The 23,698-nt window shown below is 42.6% G+C and overlaps 2 protein-coding genes across 3 annotated transcripts in view; both read left to right on the top strand.

Annotated features, from left to right (window-relative positions):
* Positions 1 to 2,167, top strand: part of LOC136996968 (AT-rich binding protein-like) — a 59,286-nt gene extending 57,119 nt beyond the window's left edge. Inside the window, exon 3 of the mRNA XM_067346985.1 lies at positions 1,791 to 2,167. Within this exon, the coding sequence (XP_067203086.1) occupies positions 1,791 to 1,918 (128 nt within the window). The 3' untranslated portion in view covers positions 1,919 to 2,167. The remainder of the gene's footprint in view (positions 1 to 1,790) is intronic.
* Positions 794 to 23,193, top strand: ftz-f1 (ftz transcription factor 1). Of its 2 annotated transcripts, XM_012373268.2 has the most exons (6): positions 794 to 3,817; positions 19,704 to 20,419; positions 21,358 to 21,616; positions 21,912 to 22,012; positions 22,112 to 22,276; positions 22,649 to 23,193. In XM_012373268.2, the coding sequence occupies exons 1-5, from the start codon at positions 2,602 to 2,604 to the stop codon at positions 22,256 to 22,258; spliced, it is 2,439 nt and encodes an 812-aa protein (XP_012228691.2). In that variant the 5' UTR covers positions 794 to 2,601; the 3' UTR covers positions 22,259 to 22,276; positions 22,649 to 23,193. The 2 variants fall into 2 exon arrangements, with proteins under 2 accessions (XP_012228691.2, XP_067203082.1); XM_067346981.1 differs by having other exon boundaries at positions 795 to 3,817; positions 22,112 to 23,193.
* The last annotated feature ends 505 nt before the right edge of the window (positions 23,194 to 23,698 follow it).

The raw sequence follows: 23,698 nt of genomic DNA, 5'->3' as shown, positions 1-23,698 counted from the left end.
TTCTCGCCGCCGCGGCACGCGGGTTCCGCGTACCCCCTCGCCGCCGCCTTTTGCGAGAACGAATTCCCCGACTCCACGCCCAAGATGCGCGGAGAGAACCGAAAGAAAGAAGCGAAAAAAAAAGAAGAAAAAAAAAATCCGATCCCGCCCGATACATTCGCGGAATGCGTCTTACGTCACTCGCAGGACCGGTCGCTTTCTCGGTTGCGAACCCGGTGAGAACTCCTCTTTCATTCGCACACGGCCCGATACGAGCCGTGTGCCACTCGTCTCCGAAATTTTCGCGCATAGTCGAAAATACTCGTTTCCAATTCGGAGGCGAATGTAAGTACGAGACGTACGCTCGCCGCGATTGATGAAAAAAACGTCGATGAAACGACGAAGACGGGACAACGATAACGAGGCGGCGACGCGCTCGCACGCTCGCGGACAATATTTCTCCGGCCGACATAGACCTGGTTCCGTAAGTAGGTCATCCCCCGCCATCGGTCGCGCAACCTCCTTCTCGCCCGGCCCTCCCCACCGGTACCTTCGACCACGGCAATACCAGCCGCCCGTCCGCCTCCGCTCCGCCGCGACCGCGTGCTACTCGCCCCTCCCGCCCGCTCCGTCCCGAGCGAGCCTCACTCAGGCGGGCACCTCCACTCCGCACACCGTCGGGTACCTGGCCGCGCGCGGTGGCATGCGCTGCTGAATCACTTTCACTTATGCCGTGCGCTGTGTTGGTTATACTCCGCGCGCGCGTTTCGGCTCTCTCGCTTGCTCGCTCGTTAGTATTGCGCCTCACTCTTTCTCTCTCTCTCTCTCTCTCTCTTTCTCTCTGTTTCTCGCCTCTCCGGCACTCGTTGCCCGTCGGTAAAGGGACACGCGCGCCTTCTCTCTATACCCACCGAAACGTCGAAGGAGTCTGACAGTAGTGCGCGCCTCGGCACCGTTCTCCGTGTATGGTTTCGCCCAATTTTCCGTCCGCTCGGCCACCTCGGCGTCATCGTAAACGCCGTCGCTCCGGTTTTTGGAGACGCGCCCGTCTGCTGGCAACGTGCGCAATCGGCGCCGCGCCACGCGTTATCGCGAAATACGGGAGTGCGCGGCAGAAGAAAACAGCAACGTCGCATCGTTTTTCTCGTCGCCGTCATTGTCGTTCCCGTACCTCTCGTCGGCTCGCCGCTCGCAGGAATAATTCGGACGCACCATTCGGACGTGTACCGTGTCAGAGGGACGCGCCGTTGTCGTGGATCATCGTCGTCATTAACGACATTGTTACCTCCAGCGCGCGCGGTGGCGATACGTCACGTATGCCGTGTCTCGCAAAGGCGGTCTCTACCTACTCCATGTGCCGACGGTAGGGCGACAGTGGAGGGGAGGGGGCAGGCCCTTCGGGAACGCAACGAGCCGAGAAGACAACTAGTCGTGCTCAGACAGGCAAGCTGTTAAGTCACGCGGTCGGTTCTGACACTCGATAGTCCGGTCGTCCATCCATCCGCTCGCTCGCTCGCTCGCCGATTAGTTATCCGAATCGCAGTGCGTGCTCGCGCTCTCTTTTGCCTACCTCCGTTCGCGCATAATCGCGATTATGTCATAAATGCGTCGTGTTGTTGACAATCGTACACTGTACAGGCTCCTTCAGTTTCGCGCTCGTTCATCGTCGTCGCGTCAGTCGCGTGTGTTTCCGTCCGTCTGTCTGTCTTTAATCGTGACGGCACCGACAACACCGGTGTTCGCGTTTTCTTTCGGACGGACGTATTAGCGTATGTAACGAGATTCCTATCTGCATTGTGCACGGCGATAAGTTGGATTACAGTGTGGACGCGAGGAGACAGCGGCTCGAAAAGAGGGGCTTGGTGTGTTTTACTTTGTGACGAATGTTCTCGCGCACGGATATCGACAATCGTTATCATGTTTCGGACGTAGCCTTTGATCGACCGCGCGATTTCGACGAATATAAACCCGTTTGGTGGTGCGTAATGATTCCTCTCGGTAAACCTGTGTGATCCGTGAGAGAAAAAGAGCGAGCATAACTGGTGATCGATATTATTCTACGTGACACGGGGAAACCGGAGAAGTCCGAGTGTGCTTTCCCTCTTCCCGTACACGCGGGGAAGCGCGGCTTCTCCACTTCGCCGTGATTGTGTCATTCGTTTGTCTTTCGTTACCGTCGTCTCAACGTCATTGTCATCGTCACTGTCGACGGCGACGTCAGCGGGTGCGCCAGGTCTCGCGTTTCGTGCACGTTAACAACTGGCGCATTGTTGCCAATCCTCGCCAGCCGGAGATTGCACTCGCGCGAGCTAAGCGGATCGAGAACGACGTGTCCCGCAAACGTAATGGACTCGACAAACCGAGAGATACGCAAGTGTAATTTATCGTTACTCTGAAATCGGCTGGATCAGCCTAACATCTGTAGTGTCTAGCCAGAAATTCGGCAAAGAGATCAAGGAACGAACGTTAAAAAGAAAAAGGAAAAAAAAAAACCCGAACGAAAAAAAGTACCGTCGTTGTCGCAAGGGCTGCATCCGAGAGGAGCTCCGATAGTCGTTTCATATATGTGCCGATACGCGAGCACGTCCGTCCGTCGTGCGGTGTTTCTCGCGCAAGGGTGATATGTTAGTGGAGATGGAGCAGCATTCGGGCCTGATATCCCTGAACATGTCACCGTTCCACCTGAGTCCGCAGGGCAGCCCGCAGGCCGCCGGGTCGCAGCAACCCCTGCAGCAACAGCCGCAACCGCATTACGGCGCGTCGTCTTATAGCAATTGCGCGCAGAGTTCGCCATCGCCCATATGCCACCAGCCGCAGCCACAGTCGCAGCAACAACAGCAACAACAACAACAGCAGCAGCAGCAGCAGCAACAACAGCAGCAGCAGCAGCAACAAATGTCCGTACACAATCAGGCGGCGCAATCGCAAGGAATGTCGGGTTTCGAGGCTGTCTTTTTCGATAACGCGGCCACCCTCGAGAACCGGTGTCCCATGTGCAATAACAAGAATATATCCGGTTATCAGTACGGTGCTAATGTACTCACGTGCGAACATTGTAAAGGTTTCTTCAAGCGCAACAGCTCGCCGTGCAGCGGCAAAAAGGTCTACACGTGTCTCTTCTCCCCTCCGGGGGGTGGCGGCGGCGGCGGCGGTGGTGGTGGTGGCAGCGGTGGTGGCAATGGCGGTGGCGGCAATAGCGGTAACGGTGGTAATGGTAACAACGGCGGTAGTGCTTGCGGCGCGTCCTCGGCGCTTGAGATTTGCGCCAACAAGAAGGTGTACACGTGTCTGTTCCCGCCAACAGGACCCGGAAGCGGTAACGGCGGCTGCGGCGGTACGTCCACCGGCATGGAAGGCAACGGCGGCGGCGGAGGCGGTTATAACACTGGCAACGGCGGAAACAACGCCGCCGGCGGCGGTGGCGGTGGTCCAGGTGCCGGCACTGCCGCTGGCGGCAACGGTCCAGGTACGGGTAACGCCGCGGGAAGTGGCAATATCGTCGGCACGATTCCGACCGGCGGCGGTACCCTCTGCCACCCCGGACTGGTGGGCCAGGTCGGCATCGTCACCGGTTCGTTGCCGTGCCCATCCGACTTCCCGGACACCAAGGACATCGTCATCGAGGAATTGTGTCCGGTGTGCGGAGATAAGGTGTCTGGATATCACTACGGTTTACTCACTTGCGAATCCTGCAAGGGCTTCTTCAAGCGCACCGTCCAGAATAAGAAGGTCTACACGTGTGTCGCCGAGAGGTCCTGTCACATCGACAAGACGCAGCGGAAACGGTGTCCCTACTGCCGCTTCCAGAAGTGCCTCGAGGTCGGCATGAAGCTTGAGGGTGAGTTTTTTTTCAACCAATTTTAATTAATATTGCCGTAGAATATTAAAAAAAAAAAAAAAAAAAAAGTGGACGAGCAAACGGAGTAGCGAATAAAAAAAATAATTTTATTCGAAACTTTCTTTGCCGTATCGCGCTTCATCGGGTTCGTTTATTTTAACGAGAATATTGTGTTTGCACTCGCTATGGCGTAACTATCGTCCGAACTTTACAGCGACAATTTACGTTCGCTGCTCACTCTTTCTTCGTTTGCTCAGTGTGTACTTATCTTACGACGACTGAAAATGCAAACGAATATATTATTAGAGATAGTTTTGAGTAAACTGAAAGAACACTATAGAAAAATTGTTAAAGTATGTTGTAAAATTGTACTATGCAAATTATAATGGGAAGAGAAAAAAAAATAGGTATTCACGGGAAAACTAACTAACAATGAAGTATTTTGTAAATTGCGAGTATGAGAATAACTTGTAGAACTTTTACATCGTATTGCATTGCCAGTGTGCTGACAGTGAGCGTCGCTCGGTGACAGTACATTATTCTCAAACATCACGAAATTATATGTCGTATAATATCGGCAAACATTGTTAAATTTAAATTGATTTAGTAAGTCGGAATAATTGTAGATTTATAACTGATTATAGATAACATCTCGTGAGATTTTATCGGTAGATGTAATATGATAAAAAAAGTCTTTAGGTGCATACGCAGTTCAAAAATTCTAATCGATACATATAAAATATTCAAAGCGCAAAGAATATATTCAATTCAATATCTTCATCCTTTATTTATTACATATTTTATATGTTATACAAAAAATGTCAAAATGATAAAATTAGTTTCGATCAGTGCGTTATGTTATAATAATTATCGTCACAATATTCCTTGATGGCACAACAACAATGTATTTTGCATACGATATTTTGATAACAATGAGTGATAACGAGTGCATTTTGATATAACATTAACTAATTATCAAAATTCGTGTAAAACAAAAAACTTCGTTACAGTAAACGTTAACTTTAAAATGATATGCGTGCATTAAATCTACATGTATTCAGCGTACAAATGTAGTTTCGCATAGGATATTCAAATGCAAAGTTTTTTTGTCGTTGTTATGAAAAGCGCACTTTGTGAATATCCGATTTCACGTGTGTACGTAATCGCGCGTTATTTATCGATCGCATCGCGCATCGCGTCATTTTAATAATTTCGCGTTTTACTTTCACCGAGCCGAGTCTGCCACCAATAGCGGTCCGTTGTCACCGCGTTATTATCAAGTTTTATGTTATCTCTTATTAAATATCTCCGCTGCTCACGTCGCTAACCACACGTCAAAAGCCGTTTACGCGTATACGCGTGCCCACTCAAGTCGTCATCGTTGTCGTGTCGTGTCGTCGCCGTCGCCGCCGCCGTCGCTGCCGCCGCCACCGCCGCCGCCGCCGCCGCCGTCGTCGTTGTTGGTCGTGCTCGATTCTCGTCGGGCGTTTCCGCACCACGCTCGTACGAACTTAACCTTATTACACACAGTGGAAGCGATTAACCGAGTCTCACCGCGTGCTCTCTTTCGCCGTTTTAAAGCTCGGGGACGCGCGCTCGATGGCGAGCGATGGCACATATCTCTTATAGCCGCGAATCGATCGAGAGCGCGCGCCTCTTCCACGCGATATTTGAGTCAGCGAAGGAACGGTCGTTACTACACGCCGGACAAACGAAATTACGTCACGGCCTGGCACTAGTAACACAATTACGCGCCATTATCCATGCGCTTACGTTCGACCTCGTTTAACTCCTGCGTCGACATTTCTTTCTAATTAATAGAACGGTTTTATAAAAACTTTATTCGTACACGTGATATATAAGTTGTGTTACGATAAACTACCTATGCGAATGGATATTCTATAAAACTTCTTTTTTTTAATTAATAAAAAGTTAATTAGACATATGCCACATTATTTAACAAACATGAACAATATTTTTATATTTCCAATTTCTAAATGTAAATATGAGTGCATGAGAAACCGCTACCACCGTGTTCTATATAACAGGTACATTAAATACGCACGCGTTCGATCGATGCTCCAATTTCGACGCGTTGCGCCGCTCATTATTGCGTTGTATATTTTAAAATGTGGAGTTTACGCTTGTTGCTAGAAACACAGTTTAGTCGTAGCATCTAATGCAATCCGAGTAACTGGGTCTAGGCCCTCAAGGCCCAACGATTAAGCGAATCTCGAAACAGCCTCTGTCGCAATTGCCGCCTTTGCACACCGTTTTCCACGACGTTCCTACGGCGGCGAACGAGGAGGGATATTGCTTAATGCGGAAAGTTTCCAGAGTGCTTGCGAGTGTTTACGAAAGGAAGGGATTTCTTTCGCTGTGCTAACCGTTTACAAACGTAAGAAAAAAAATTTTTACTTACGAAAATCACACGGAAGATACGTACGCTCGCGGGAAACAACGGTTACAAAAAGTAATCAAGCTGAACGAGCATAATTTTGGGTGTGTGTGTGTGTGAGAGAGAGAGAGAGAGAGAATAAGAGGAAAAGAGAAAGAGAAGATCAATAAATCATAGATATAACGTACTCGGAGTATTCTTAAGTGATAATGTCTGTTGCAATTTGCCGGACGCTGCGATTTTGTCACTTTATAAATGCAAGCTGAAGTAAAAAACTGCCGTCTGGCTTTCCCTCTTATTGTTTGCCATTGTCGTTACTGTATTTGATGTTTCGAGTTTCCCTCTCACGCGTCATTTACCTTAGCGTTTAATAAATTATTATTCCTACGCATTCTTCCATTAAAAGTTGTGTCACGACTCCGAAATCGATTGTTGATTAATCGTCGCGATTTTAATTGGCACGAGTCTGCTTTCTCGAATTATTCACGACGCAACCAAAATCGGAGCCGTCGATGCCGTGCGTGAAAGAGATGCGATGAGGCGCGAAAAGAGCGGGCGGGACACACTTGCAGTAATCGCGCGATAACACCTATCACAAATCTGCAGCAAACTCATAATTTTCAACGATGCATGAATACGAGAACAAAGCTCGTACGTTCAAAGTACGTTCAGCGTTGTAGTTTTTCATATGAACGATTTTAAAAATCTCGCGGTCCGACAAGACGTTAATGTTTATAATAGAATTTTCCGGGGCGCGTTAAAAGATATATTTATATCTACATATGTGCGACCGCAAGCGATAAGAATTGTATATATTGCATTATACTTGCATAGAAAAGTAACTAGTTTTTCTAAGTAGTATAATAGAATTTTATATTAATGGAAATAATATTTAAATACAAAGGCTAAATGTTTGTAAATGCAGTAAAGGAAAACGAAATTCCGTGCTCCCGATATTATCCAACGCGTCGCGAAACGGTGCGCTTTTACGCAATTTACAAGCATACGGCCGTACGTATGCGCAATAAAGTGCCAACGCTCAGGTTTCAGTTTCGCAGGTGCGAACAATTTGCCCGGTTAAATAAGCTTATCTATTTTCGCTCTGACGATAAAGATATTTTACTTTTTCTTAGATAATTCGGCATCATAATACTCTTGTAGTTTGTCGACTTTCGACCATTTTAATCTTTTTTTTTCTCAAAACGAATGAATTTTGTCCGCTACGCGATAAAAATATAATTCATGTTCAAAGGATGCACGCGAACGCGTTACGATATATAAGAATGTTGGCTCTTAAGTTGCAGGACGTTGCCTCGCGATTATTTTTTCCGCTCACGATATAATATAATATTTATGTTACGGAGCGTTCCACGTTTCGGTGAAACTAATATTGAAACAAAAATATTTTCGCATAGAAATATATGTGCACAATCAACATCAGTAAGGCTTTAGACTACCGCGCGACGAAAGGTGTACCGTCACGTAGGCAAGCTCTCCTTATCAAAATTACGTTCAAATAGCGGCGATAAACAAAAACGTAGTTTCACATTCGACAGAGTGAGTGCAACCTGAGTGAAATACGTTCGGCGTGTGTTGAATACATTTTGCGCAATGGAATGCGAAATTCGAACAGCGTTGGATTTTAAAAAGATAAGATTTGTGGAATTATCGAACTTTGCAGTAAAGTATCCTTTATAATAGCATAATGCTATAATGCAGGATAACAGCGAATAATATCGCACAAGATAGAAATAAAAGCGATAAAATTAGCATAAAGTCGCCCCCGCATCTCTTCTTTGCTCTGATCGACCTCGCTCGATCGCTCGTTTCTAAAGAATGATCACAGTATTCTCTTTGTCTCTCTTCCTCTCGTCAAGGTTCGCCGATTGTTCTTACCGACAGTATAGCGTTATAGTTTATCGCCACTACGTTCATTATTACCGGAGTAGTTTCATAGTAATGAGTCATATTTAAACGCCAATAACTATCTGTACAAATACACGTAGCTCGAGATGCCGGAAGACAATCACGCGTGGTGCACAATAAGAAATTACGCCGTTTTTATGGAGGGCGAAGGGGAGGGGGAGGTTTTAAAGCTGGATAGTATTTCACGATCGTCGTTTGCGGCCACGGGAACGCCTTCTCCTGTACGACGTATGCGACACGTACGAGCGGAAAGCTCGTTAATCCTCTCGCAGCGTAATAACGCATACGTATACACACGGACGCAGCAAGTTTGTCTCGGGATCGGTGCAAAAACCGTAATTTCCGTTGACGATAAAATACCGCGCAAGAAGTTTTCCACCGATTCGCGAGCTACTTACCGCTGAGTCAGGGAGATTCGAGTTTTTGAAGCTCGTGTGCTCGTTGGTTTATCAACGCGCCGCAACGCCGGAGGATGAGAAGAGAGTGAGAACCACTCGTCACGAATCTAGACATTCTTTGTTTACGATCGCGTCTGTCGCGTGCAGCAAAAGGGGGTCCGGAGTCGGCACCGAGTGCACGACGCGACATACGAAGAGAGACGCGGGTCGGGACATGTCGCGCGATTTCGCTCGGTAGCAACAATTTTATTCCCTCGTGCAAGCGTGTCTATATATAGAGGAGGCGAACTTCCTTACGCTGTGCGCGTCCATGGGAACTTTTTATCCTCAAACCAGCTCTTGACAGCAGAGAACTCGCATATAGTATGAAAAGAAATTTTTCGGCCACATTGATTCTCCTAATTAATGGTGTTGTAATCGTAAGTAGCTTGTTAAAACTGTTGAGAATGCATCGTCTTCTGAGTTTTAATAAAACTTGACAAGTTTCTAGAACACACAAGGACATATTTTTACTGACTTCCTTCTTCCTGTTAATATTTAAATCTCGAAGTCGAAACTATAAAGTTTTATAACTTGTTACGTTGTGTCAGAAATTACATGCCAGAGATAAAAACAATATTCCTATCTTTTCTAATCTTTAATACACAATAAATAATGTTGACATATTTATAAAAACATCAGCTTCAGGTTTTCACACATATTTCACGTTTGAGCAAAATTTTGTTTCCTACAGTGAAATATTGACATAGTAAAACGCAAAATTATTTTTTTTCACAAATCAAGTCTATTTACAAGTCAAATTTTACCTGAGATTTTAGGAATTTTGAAAAGATATTTTATTCCTTGTTAATTGAGTTTTTGTTTCAAGTCTGACAATGAAACGTTCTCTGACAACATATCAATCCTCGAGTAGTTTTCGAAAATTTAGGCGTACGCTAAGCGATAAAATTTTTACCGCTCTTTCTTGAAATAATTGTCTTAATTTTTAAAATACAGAAATGCTTATTTAAGTTTAACAAGCCTTCTACGCGGACAAAGACAAGTTTGTCTTAAGGATCGTAGCATCTGGGTCCATAATCGTCGGCCTCACGATCTGTATTGCGTAACTAGAATCTAGAAATTTGAGGTAGGACGCGCTTTCTTACGTGTCCACATAATGCCACAGGTGAAAGCCTTTCGGCTGGATCCGATGGTTTCTATTAGATAGCCGAAATATATTTTCACCGCTGGTGAAGTTAGTATTTACAAATGGGCGTTTTTATCTCTTGGAAAAAATCGGGCAGTATTTAGAGAACTTACCAAATAGCTTTTTTTTTGCAGAGAAACTCATTGCAATTTAAGCGATAGCTTTAACCAGAATTTTAGCATATTTATAATATCAAGGTTGATATTTGTCCTACATTCCTGAAGTGTAATAAAATTTCTCTTGGACCTCTGAATTTCTATCATCAGAGCAGCATCACATACATGATTTGGACGACCTGGAAAGAATTTTGTTCAAAACATTTTGTTCTTGTTGTTAGCTTAAACCCCAGTACGATCAGTCTGCACTGCTCTCTCGTAGGGACGATCAAACGAAGATCCTTGTTAAAAAATTTAGCTTATTTATAGAATTTTCGTCTACCGTTAAAATTTGATCCAAAGCGCCCGGACTAAATTACGCGCGCTCCATTAATTTTTTTTGTCGCGGAGGTACTTTACCTCTCACGAGCGTAGGGCGCTTTGAAAGAGCGGCGAGCCTTAATGAATGTTAATAAGTACGGAGGGTTGAAGGAACGAATTCACGCGCGTCGCCGGCGCGCGAGTATTCGGAGCGAGCGCATGAAAAAAATGATTATCATCGCTAATTTCGCATATCACATAGAATATTAGGTGCACCGGCCTTTTATTTATAACTGTGCGGATCTCGCACCTCCTCTCGCTACGAAACGATCGGTCGTCTCGCAGCGTATCAAAACCAGTTTGGTGAACACAAAAACGATTTCTTTTTCATCATCTCGCGAATATCTTCTACATTTCTGTGTCCAAGGTCATGCAACCATTCACGTTCAAGGTCGGTTTAATAGCGACGCGATTGTTTGCGAGTATTTCGCGATTGGTTACTTCTCTAATTTGCCGGACGTGATTCTGACGAGTTCCTACTGAGGTTGAGCTTCCTTGACGAAGATATACAGCCGTTTTTGTCCTTCTTTTAGCTGAGTAGTTTTCTTCAATTCTCGCACGTCGCGCGTACAACTTGCTATTTCGATATATTTATATTCTTTAAATATTTAAACTGTGTAAACCAGCGGCAATTTGTTATTTTTAGCATAGACAAAATGTCGCTTGACATTTTCTAACGGAGAAAAATTTTGTAATAAATTGTAAACAGACAAATTCTTGTAAATTAAATGTTTTAACATATTTGTAGTCCATCATCCTTCTGCCATCCTTCAATAAATTATTCGAAATAAAAATACTCACAGTCGTAATTAGTCAGTTTAGATGAAATGGGAAGTGGTCGGAGGCTTAATTGCTTAGACATGAAACATTACAGCAAACAAAAGAACTTGATATTTTCCTCTAGTCTCTCTCATGACTAAACTTACTCTGGCTACTCTCTTGGTTGTGCAGGCAAAACATCCGAGCAATAATGAGTAGTACGCCTTCATTTACAACTTCATAGTATCTTCTTTGCATCTGTCCGCCATGTGGGCGAAATGACGTTCGTTAAACGCGCGAAAATAGGTTTCGACAATTTGATTAGAAACTGAGATTGCATTAGTGGCCGTAATGGGATTAAAAATCGATCAGGTCGGAGTTCAGCGACATCAGAAAATCATAAAGTTACGAAGGCTCGCGTAATCTCTTCGCGTGAGAGATACTGGGGTAATAAAAAAAAAAAAAAAGTAGAATAATGAGCAATATTTTTCACTCGTGCGTTATAAATACAAGATTATCCGAAAGTGGGGCGAATTTCGCAAACCCGCGCCAACCCGACCTCAGAAAAGAGGGCAAGTCCTCGCAAAGCGGAACGCTGGTCATCCTGGGAAATCGACGTGGTGCGCGGGATAACGGAAACCATGCGGCATGCGCCTTCGTTTAGAAACTCACGAATTTCATAATTATTGTATTATGTTGCAAGACGGTGCCTATACTTGTGTGCCCGTTCGTTCGTCCGTCCGCCCGCCCTCCTTGTCCGCTTGTTCGACTCCTACCTCTGCGCGCGCGGGCGCGCTTGTCCCGCGCTGGTGGGAGAGAAAGGTTGAGGCGGGATTGTGTAATCCCCCTCGTTGAGCGAAGCCTCACCGTCTTCTTTTCTCCGAAGCTTTTACTTCTTTCTCGGCTTGCGCGGACGCTCGCGCGCGCAAATTCGCATCGAACGCACGCGGACGGCCGATTATGGTCCCGCCGTATTACGTAAGAATTATTTCGCCGCCCGATAATGGGCTCGTCGCGTATTAGCGTATCATTAATTGCAATGCCTGCTGCCAGGACAGACAGGTGCGCATACGTTATCGCGGCGTGGTGCGACTCGGCACGTCTCCGCGATGGCGCACGATCGCGTTCCGAGTTTCTACGATTGTTGCCACGAATTTTCGACCAATTTTTTCGCCACTTAGATCGCCGTATGATCGATTATCGCAACTTTTCTGTACGCTTTCTCTTTTCCGTCTCATATTCTTAAGGATTATGATACCTTTTGCGCGCTATTAGTATTGTGTATTCTTATCGAGATGTGACGAATTGATAAGAGAATTTTTTAAATAAATAAAATATATTAATAAATTTGTGTACACTTGGCGCCGGTGCACAAGCTGCCGACTTCTTTGTTCGCGCGGTGTATATTTTCGACGGATCTTTCCCGGCGACGCCAGAGTCTGTTTCTCTTTTTTGTTCACGCTCTTTCGCAATACGCAAACGCGGGTTGACTTCGCTAACATCATATCGTGCCGCGTCGCGTTACAGCTGAGTATGTATGTCATGTGGTCGCTCGTTAATTCCTATGGGGAGAATCTGACGTCACACACTGGACCCGTGGACCAGATTCGCGTCGAGTGCGTTTCCCTTTCTTTTCGATGCGCGCGCGCGCGCGCGCGCGCGCGCACGAGTGTCGTGCCCTCTCATCGGGCTCGGTGTTCCAAGACCGCTTATCAGCGCAAACCTAGGCGCAAACCGGATATAGATCGCATTCTTCGGAAGGCTCGCGCTGCGTGCACCAGCAGGCCCCGTTGCGAGCGCCGTACTCGAGTCGAATGTTTGACGCAAACGGTCTACGAATACCTGAATGGGCGACGTAAATAGTCCGCGATATACTCTGTCACCGATGTTATCTGTTACGTGTACGTAAATAGAGCGAGAGATGAAGCCAATAGAGCGAATACCCATAACGAGATATTGTTTCACCATGCATTATCGCGCTCCATTTTAAAAATCTGTGTTTTTATCGACGGGTTTAATCAAGTACTTTGCGATCTTTGACTTGAATACAAAAATCTGATCAAGATGTAAAACGTTGAAGAATCATGTTGAAAGAATGAAGAATTTTAAATTGTTCTGTTTTTTATTGAAGATTATAATCTCATTTGTTTTTTGATATTATTATTTCAAATTGGATTCGGAGTAAATAATTGATAAATTATTCAGATTTTTTGCAACCTATAAATTTTCGAATTTTTTTACACAAATAGAGAGAAGATTCGCTTGGCCAGCCAGTAATTCCGCGAAAATGAAACTTTTCCGGTAGGCGTGCGCTACAAAGTTGCGTAATAAATGAGGCTGCGAGAATCGCGTGCGCCGTTTCTTCAATGATCGAGGATCAATGGAAACGTTTTTTTTTATTTGCTTCGCATATGCTAATCTCGCGATTAACAATTAAAATTTTTTCGACACATTTGTCATGTATAATATTGGTTTTAGGCATAAAATTTTAGCTGTTGCGGCAGGTATACCAATACAGCGGAAACTCGTAGAACAGATTGAGGCGAGCGAAGTCTTTTTTTCGCTTCGCAGCTGTTGCTGAAATTTATCGAGCGTTTATATTCGGCATGCAAAGAGAGAAAAATAGACGGCATGCAACCGCGCGATTTCACGCGTCTGAAACTTCCGGATGCACGATTTAGAGAAAACGTGGCGTGGTTGCGATAAACCTTTCGTCCGATGACCGGCAGTTCGAGCATAAATTCCATCAGTGTCACAGTTTGGCGTGCATATTCGACGATCGCGCCCAATCGAATCGCGCCGCATATCGATACGTTTAGGGTTCGCCGCCCACGCGAACTTGTTACCACCCACTCGACGGCCACCGAACATCGGGAATCGTCGTTGAATCCTGGCCGTCGTGTTGCGCTTTTCATCCTTCGGGCAATAATGTAGCTTCGAACAGCAAAATGGGATTATGGCACCCAAGACCGAAGTAATAAGAAAGCGCTAATAAACTAGCTGAAATTCGTCTATTTTGCCTATAATCGCAAGAAAAATTTTCTGAAATGCCTTTGTAAGGGTGAAAATAAGCCTGAAATTTAAATATCATCTTTTAGCGTCTCTTGCGAAGTTTCTTGGTCTCGTTTTTCCACTTTGCGCCCGCATAATGCCTGGCTACTTTGCATATCTCTGTTGCAACAAAGTGCATTTATTCAATTTTATGCAATATATTTTTAATGCTTTCTATCGGAGATGCAACCAAATCGGACGGCTAAAGAGAGCTCTTAGGAAATAAACGTCAGAGATTAACATTTTCAGAATATTTGTAAATCGATCCTCGGGACTTTCGCAACATCTGTAGGTGCTTCATTTTTGGATAGATAATAGCAGTGAAGAGAAATAAGTGATTTATTACTTGTACAACATGCGGCCGTTATGACCGTTGTGCTTGAAAGCAAGAACGTTGTAAAAGGTTGAAAGGGAAACAAGAACGTTGCACGCACGTGCGCCAGCGTGATCCGCCTGCTAAGCCACGCGTGCGAGATACATTGCCTTTGCCAATACTACAGTCCGCGAATTGGGTTATTTCGAAAGTATGTAAACATAAACAGCACGAAGAACATTGCGATATTCATAAGAACATAATAATCCATCGGATCAACACTAATACGTGGAAATACAATGATTGCGATCGAAATTTTGCTACTTCTGCTTTGCGATATTATGATTCATTAACGATATTTAGCACAGTTTTTTTTTTCTCAATAACAAGTTATTTAATCTTGACCAAAACAACTTAAACTGCTTATACAGCAGTCTTGCGAAATTAAAGACGAAGCAATAATTAAGAATGTTTTTCGTAACAGGAGAATGGACAAATTTGTCGACTCGAAAAAACAAGTAATTTTGTATCTTTTTCTAATTGGAAATGAAATAGAACTGCAAATGAAAAATATCCGAAGTATCAAGAAGTATTTGCAATAATAATCACTATAATATTATGCATATATATTGCAATAATAATTACTATAAATATAATGTGTATCATTTCAAAGTGGCATATTTTTATAAGACTGCATAAATAAAGTTACATTGCAGTTTTAATACAATAGTATTTTTTTACGCAAATCAATTGTTTTATATTTAACATCAATTTTATGGACAGCAATGTCGAAAAACAAACTTTCGCGGATGACGAGACAAAAATAGCAAAAATACTTTTACAAAACAATGAGATCACTGTGATAAAGATGGAAAACAATATCTTCAGAGCAATTTATGCTCACTAGCGTTTTCTTATTCAACGAAGGAGGGCTAGCTCGAGGGTCGAAAGCATAGATCCGCGCTTAGATCCGTGTCGCGTCGGGTTCGCCGTCGCCGTGTCACGAAGGCCCGGGTCCACGTCACGAGACCGCCATCACCCCGTGGGGTGGAACGAAAGAAACAAAGCGAGACAAAGAGAGAGATACAGAGAGAGAGAAAGAGAGAGTCGCGAAAAGGATCAGCAATGGCGAGAGCACTATTGAAATACATACATACATATATTCAATACTGAAGGAGCGCGCAAGTGGCGCGCCTTCGCCCGGCTGGCCGAAACGAAATCGCGGTGCCGCAGGATGATGGTATGGCTACGTTGCGCGCTTGACTCCACGCAGTATCGATAGTCGTGGAGCCTGGCTCTGGACGACGGGGGAGCGGGGAGGGCGAGAAGAAGAGAGCGAGAGTCGAGAGCGAGAGCGAAAGAGATGTGTGTACGGGGTGGCGGAGGCGGCAATGTGGAGCGGGTAGAGGAGCGGGATTACGCGCGGCGGGTACGTGAGATCGGGGGCGGGCAGGGGCACGGGGGAAGGGGCTATGTCGGCCGTGCGGGGCGGCGCAGGCAGAAGTGGACGGGCAAGAGCGATTCAACCTCCTTTCACTTTCAACGAACACGCGCTTGCTCGTTCGTTCGTTCGTTCGTTCGTTTCTCTCACACTCGCTTGTTCGCCGTTTCATGCGATGGCGAGCACTCCGCGTACGAAAATAGGCAACGCCGCCGTTTTTGCCGAGCGTCCGCTGCCGTCGTTGCCCCGCGAGAGAGTTCAGAGGCGACGCGTGTCCGCGAGCGACCTCCTTAACCCGCGAAGGTGGTCCACGAACCTCTGTGAAGTTGGCACCCCATTTTTAAAAAAATCAATTTTTTTTTAGAGTTCTGAATGCACCCTAAAGAGTTCTAGAGTTCTCCATAAAATTTATAAATAGTTCCGGCGAATTAGACAAAAAAATCAATTATTGAAAGTATGGGGTGCTAACTTCACAAAACGTTATCACAAAATTGACGATAACAGCTTAATCGTCGGAAATAATTGAAAATATCATTAGAATTATTTGTAGAACTCTTGAGGTGCTACCCAGAACTCTAACGAAAAAATTAAAATTCCAAAAAAATTTTATTCTTATTGGAACTTAGAATATTTTCTTAATCGGTGATACGAAAAATAGCGAGAACTTGTTATATATTGGTCTGAGCGCTTTGAACCTTAATAATTATCGTTAGAACTCTTGAGGTGCTACCCGGAACTCCAATAAAATAATCAAAATTCCAAAAAAGTTCTCGCTATTTTTTGTATCACCGATCGAAAATTTTTGAAGTCCCGAAGAGTGAGAAATTTTTTTGGAATTTTGATTATTTTATTGGAGTTCCGGGTAGCACCTCAAGAGTTCTAACGATAATTATTAAGGTTCAAAGCGCTCAGACCAATATATAACAAGTTCTCGCTATTTTTCGTATCACCGATTAAGAAAATATTCTAAGTTCCAATAAGAATAAAATTTTTTTGGAATTTTAATTTTTTCGTTAGAGTTCTGGGTAGCACCTCAAGAGTTCTACAAATAATTCTAATGATATTTTCAATTATTTCCGACGATTAAGCTGTTATCGTCAATTTTGTGATAACGTTTTGTGAAGTTAGCACCCCATACTTTCAATAATTGATTTTTTTGTCTAATTCGCCGGAACTATTTATAAATTTTATGGAGAACTCTAGAACTCTTTGGGGTGCATTCAGAACTCTAAAAAAAAATTGATTTTTTTAAAAATGGGGTGCCAACTTCACAGAGGTGGTCCACGAGGGTGGCGTCGCGACAACGTCGCGCTGCTTCATTCCGCGGCGCTTAGATGGGAAAGAACGCATTTGTAAATGTCGGGTAGTTTTTTTATTTTTTTTGATTTTTTTTTTTAGCAAAATGGTTCGGTGACTTGTTGTATTGTCGGTGGAAATGAATGAGGATTTCGACCTCTGATGAAAAGAGTTTTTTTTTTAATATCGAGATCGTCTTAATAAGCAGACATATCGCGTACATTCATCACTTTTTTTTCTTCAATTTAAAATTTACCTTAATTTCTCATTTAAAGTTGTAATTTTTATTTTATTAAATGGTTCAAGTATAAAGACGATTGAAAAGCGAGTAAAAACATTACGGTAGCGTCCAATTAAATTTTTACTCAGAAAGATTTCAAGTTGTTGAATATTGATTTATAGGGCTCCCTGCATTGAAACGTAGATAATTCCGGAGAAGTCAGAGAATGAAATGTACTCAATGATTTTCCACGAAAAAACAGGAAGTTTTATATTATTGAACGCAAAGGCGTATTAATTTGCCAGCGAAACAGGCGTAGAATATTTCGTAATAAAATCAGGGATTGTAGTATTAAAAACGCTTTAGCCTTTTCTAAAGATAATGAGTTTTTTTTTGTAGAATTAATACTTATAATCACATTTGTGCAGTAGTGTTTGTAAATTTTTTGCATGTTTTGTATTTTTTAATTTAATATTTATATTTTAATTAAATTATAATTTAATATTTATGCATGAAATGTATTTATATGAAGGAAAATTCTTCATCATTAGATACTCATCCGTTGAAATAACGTTCTACTTTTTTTTTCTGCTCCATTTTATCTCGTCAATATTGACGCTCAGACGACGATTTGCAAGCGAGTTCTTGCGAAAGTTCGAAAATTAATTTCTTCATAACTGGAAACCCTTCGGGCTACGTTTTCTTTTGCGTTGAACTTATTGCGGGAAGTACCGCTCGCGCGACTGATTGTTTGGCGCAGTTAAAAAGCGTAAAATGCGCTTACGAGTCCGCGGGAGAGCTCCCTGCACGCTAATCGGTGATTACGGATTACGCGAGTGACCATTACGACGCCTATTCTTCCACCGTCTGTGCCGCTGGCGATTACGGGCTAGCTGGCTAAGCGTTAAACCGTGTATACATTTGTGCAGTTTCGCCAACCGTCTCCGAAGAGTCATGCGTTAGAGAACTTCGACAAACAAAATATTTACGATTTGAATCTGTAGTTTTAATTTTTAACTGTTTAGATGTATTTTTCAAATATAGTTTAAGTCAAGATTTTAAAATTTACATATTTTAGATTTATTCTTGTGTGCATTTAATATGCGTTTCGATGAAGATACTGCGCTAGAAAAAAAAACGTAAAAAAACTCGATATTCTTTGATCTTTAATTAATATAAAATTTATTTATATTAAATTTTATATTTTAATTAATTTCTATACATTTTATCAAGATAAAATTCATTTAAATTTTAATTACGAGTTTAATTATATTTATTTAATAAAACTTTTTATCCGTATTCGTTTGTTATTTAAAAACCATCGATGCTCCGATATTTTCATTAAAGAAAAATCAATTCAAAATTTGGCTAAGTTTAGTGAGAAAAGAAATCGCATTAAATCTTGCATATATTCTTTCCAAGCATTTTTTCCGGCTTTAATATATTTCCATCAGTCTCGCACGGCAGATGATTCGATTATTAGCGATTAATATGGAGACATCGATAATATCGGATGCATTGGCGCAATAATATAGAAATACAAGTACCGAATTTGATGATTTATAACATGAATATACATGCGTACAACAGAAGTAGTAGTAGTGCGCGGCACTCTCACGCCTTTGTCCTACTTATCCGGTGATTAGTCGTGACTTCCGCTTTCGTCGACGTCCGACTCAGGAGACCGCTTCCCCAAGGTTGCTTCGTTCGATCGCGCGCAGTCACGCCCGCGAGATTTCCCTCGATTCCCTTGGCCAACACACGATCGCCAATCGCGTTTTCAGCAGCGGTCGTTTCGAGCTCGATTGCGATTTCGCTGCTACTTTTCGCATTTAAAATTCAGAATCGATTATTTTGCGGATATGAAGCATGCCATTCACCTTCAACTGCAATTCTTCGGTCGCTACTTATGGATTCTCGAAATCTTATCGAGAAATGCAGATTAGGGTTTTATTAGTTTGTTAAATATTTATTCGACTTGTATAAAAATTTAAATCTTAACTAAAAGAATTCTTTCAAGTTTCCAATAAGCGTGATCAATGTATAATTCAAGAAATAAATACAAGCAATTGAGGTTTGCATCGAAAATGTTTGTAAATACCTAACAGTATTGCAAAGGAAGAAAACAATAAGTATCTAAGAAATTGACTTTTGCAGGCTTGAGCATATTCTATTTGTATTTCCTACATTTTCTGAGAAATCAAGCGCGACTTGACCTTCAGACATTATTGAACGGCGCATAAACTAGCGGAGAAATCATTTGCTCGTTTGCGACAAATCTACTAAGGACAGCACGAAACACTTAATGCGTCTTTACTTGGCGTTAAGAACGCGTTACAATTCTGTTCTTTCAGTAGCATTAAAAATGTGGAAATAAGCCAAATTGGATCGCGTAAATCAGCAATTTTTTTTATTGTTCCAGCCGTGCGAGCGGACAGGATGCGGGGTGGTAGGAACAAATTCGGGCCCATGTACAAAAGAGATCGGGCGCGGAAGCTGCAGCTGATGCGTCAAAGGCAACTGGCGTTACAGACGATACGCGGCAGCCTTGGTGATCCGACCAACTACCCGTCCGCGGTGACGCCGTTGCTGCACATCAAGCAGGAGATTCAGATACCTCAGGTCTCGAGTCTGACCTCGTCGCCGGACTCGAGCCCGTCCCCCGCGACCGTGGCCGCTGGTCTGGTCACGACGCAAGCTGGCGGAGCCGGTCAGCACCAGCTGATCGCGCCGTCCAGCCAGCCGAACATCGGCGGCGCCGGCGCCGGCGCCGGCGCCGGTGGCAATCACCTGCACAACCTGAACCCCGGTCTGGACAGCAAGCTCTGGGCCGCCAACTCCACCACCCCCGGCACGAAGGTCTTCAACTTCGGCGAGCAGTCTGCGCAGTCCCACGGTGGCGGGACCGTGGGCTACGGGCCCAGTCCCGCCGCCACCCTCAAAAGTCCGATGATAAGGGACTTCCTGTCAACAATCGACGACCGCGAGTGGCAAGCGTCGCTCTTTGGACTCTTACAAAACCAGTCGTACAATCAGTGTGAAGTGGACTTGTTCGAATTAATGTGCAAAGTGCTCGACCAGAATCTGTTCTCGCAGGTGGACTGGGCTAGAAATTCGACATTTTTCAAGGATCTCAAGGTGAGTACCGAGGGTCCGAGCGCGACGACACCGTCACAACGGCGTGTGAGTTTTTTTTTTTTTTTTATCGTATCAAATTCGATTGCCGCAATCACTTTTATCGAAATATTTTTATTTAATATAAAAGAAGGAATGGATAGACGCGCGAATGGTGTAACGACAACGGGTGTCAGAAGTATCGTAATTGCAGTGGTTACGAAGAATCTTCTTACCGAGAGAGAAGTTTGTTCTTACCGATAAATAACTCGTTGCCTGGCCTGCTCGTAGTATGAGCGGGGATGTGAGGTAACCAACGGCATTGCACAATCACTGAATGATTTCAAGCATCGCCTCATATCTAGGTCATAACAAGATACGTTTCTGGGTTATGGCGGTTGCCCCAAAGCGGGACCGCGTTAATTATAAATTGCATACTTCAACCGGCTGTTTTGTAATAACTTTTTATTTTTGCTTCAATATGGCAAATTTATCAACAACGTTATAAAATGAAATAAGGCCATTTGGTTTAAATTTTTCGTCAGCATATGTTATGTCGTATATCGGATTTTTACTGTAGTCTTATTAAAATCATGTTATGTATCCAAATGCATTTTTTTATGTTTTGAAATTATAAATTATTATATGTAAATAAGAAATGTTGTAAAGCCAGCAAAATGAATATTTATGGTACAATTAATGCTTCTTAAAGTTCGATTTTACAATTTTTAACTTTATCGCACGTTTTTTAATTCAACTACTTCTGAAAATATTCTTTTATTATTTTTATCGCTATTATTATATTTTATTATTGCCATATAAAATTTGAGGAGACATGCTATATAATTTTTATGCCACAAATATTGAATCATTAAACATAATTACATTTATATTTCTTTGTATATTCTTCGCAATAGAAAGTATTTAATACATTTACACGTTGTGTAAATGTTATTTGTTAGGTTGACGATCAAATGAAGCTGCTACAACACTCTTGGTCGGATATGTTAGTACTGGACCATCTTCATCAAAGGTTACACAATAATCTACCCGACGAGACGACACTTCATAATGGTCAAAAATTTGATCTCCTTTGTCTCGGCCTACTCGGAGTTCCTGCCTTGGCCGATCTCTTCAAAGATCTATCCAAGAAGCTTCAGGAACTAAAGTTCGACGCCTCCGATTACATATGCATGAAATTCCTAATGCTTCTAAACCACGGTGAGTAAAATGTAATCCGCGCACATTCATCTTGCAAGCGACAAGTTTTGAGAGACAATCAGATTTAATCAAAGCGGCACAATTCATTTGGTTTCAGAGTACACAACCAAAAACACTCTCGCATTCTATATCTCTTTTAAACACGATGCGAAGGTCACATCGTAGAGACTTTTCGCATCAACAATCTGAAATTTTTTACACGATGCGACGCTTCATAATATGTAGTTTAATGCAACTTATGAGACATGCACACGTCGCTTATTCTACATAAATGTATATGTTTAATTTGATACAGATGTCCGTGGGCTAGTAAACAAGAAGCATGTGCAAGAGGGTCACGACCAGGTTCAACAGACGCTTATGGAATACACGCTGGCTTGTTACCCATCTATACCGGTACCTTTTATTGCGAAATGCTTCCTCGAAATATTTCCACCGAAAGTGGGATCGGTAGCTGGCAAATATTTAAAATTGTCCTTTCTTCGGTCTGTCCAGGATAAATTTAACAAGCTGGTAGCAGTATTACCAGATATTCACGAGGTGGCAACCAGCGGAGAAGAGCATCTTTATCAGAAGCATTGTAGCGGAGGTGCACCAACGCAAACACTTCTCATGGAGATGCTTCACGCCAAGAGGAAATGAAACGATCGATTTCTCCTGGTAATTTTTGCCATTGAATATAGTCCGTTGCTATAAATATATATATATAAAACATCTCTCGAAAGTCCTGTTAGCGCCCCTAATCGTGAGACAGAGTGGACCTCAAAGTACCTATTAAGAGCTAAAACGCTGCTAAGGTATCGGACCAAGTAAAGGGGCCCTGGTTCAAGAAATACCTATGCACACAAATCAAGTATATATATATATAGACGCGTACATATATGTACATATATATATATATATATACATATATGTGTATATATATGCATATATATATGTATATACACATAGTATATGTATTATAAATAATATAAAGTGTATCTAAATATATATAAACACAATGACATATATTTTCTATATTTGATGTTGAAGTTTTAAAGATGTATCCGTGGAAAATTACCCCTGTTGATGGATACAAGCGCAGGGAAACAGTAAGCAAGATGCCTTGAAAACAGTACAAAGGGTGGTTAAACAAAAAATATTGGTCAAAGGGCAGGCAACTTTTGTCTAAATAAGTAAAGCTATTTTTCTAATACTTAGAGGCGAATTTATTTTTAAGCATACCACTGAAGCCTTGCTCTCACTCGAACGAAATATATTGTACCGCTAAAGAGAATTGAAGTCTCTCTCCAGATCAATTGTGCTTCTGCAAGGGATTTAATGGGCATACTTGAATGACAGTGAACTTGCATGTGATATACATATGTGTTTGTCGCACGGCCATCTTGGCATCCATAGAATTTTCTATAAAAGAATCTGCATTTTGCCACACTTGCACACAGCAGGGCTACTATATTGTAAATACTAGTTAACACATTCCAATTATGTTGTAAAGTATGTATCATGTTACACATGTAATTACAATATTTTGTGTATAGTTGAATAATGAAATGAAATAAATATATTTCTGTTGCTTACTTGAGGAAAAATCATTAGCTACTTAATGTCTTCACTAATTTTAGGATCTTATTCATGTATTTCTCCTTATTATTTTTTAAATAGGTGGCGGACAGGAATAACTACACAAATTGCGATATTTTACTATTGTATGTTGTATCATAATAAAGATTCTGTTTAAGAAATAAAAGAATCATTGGAGCAAGGTTTATGTGGTCCTATATTGTCTAGCGATTAATTCTAAATACATAAGATAACATTAATCGTATCACAGTTGTTAAATAGAGAAATATTTAGTAAATGTTAAGGTAGCGATCGAAAGTAGTAATTTTTCACTAATAGATTATTGAATATTATTAATTATTACTATTATTATTGTTTAGCCAATAGTCAGAAATTCTTCAGTGCTGTGAAGGTTGTCTCTTCGACGCCTGTGGTATCAAAGCCATTGGAAATTATATTGTGTCAGATGCAAAGCTTAAACGTGACAATAAAGACAGAAATCTTTCCTCGCACTGGTAGACT

Source organism: Linepithema humile, chromosome 1, assembly GCF_040581485.1.
Source record: "Linepithema humile isolate Giens D197 chromosome 1, Lhum_UNIL_v1.0, whole genome shotgun sequence".
NCBI lineage: Eukaryota > Metazoa > Arthropoda > Insecta > Hymenoptera > Formicidae > Linepithema > Linepithema humile.
Note: the sequence above shows the minus strand (reverse complement) of the source record. Positions and strands in the feature narration are given on the sequence as shown.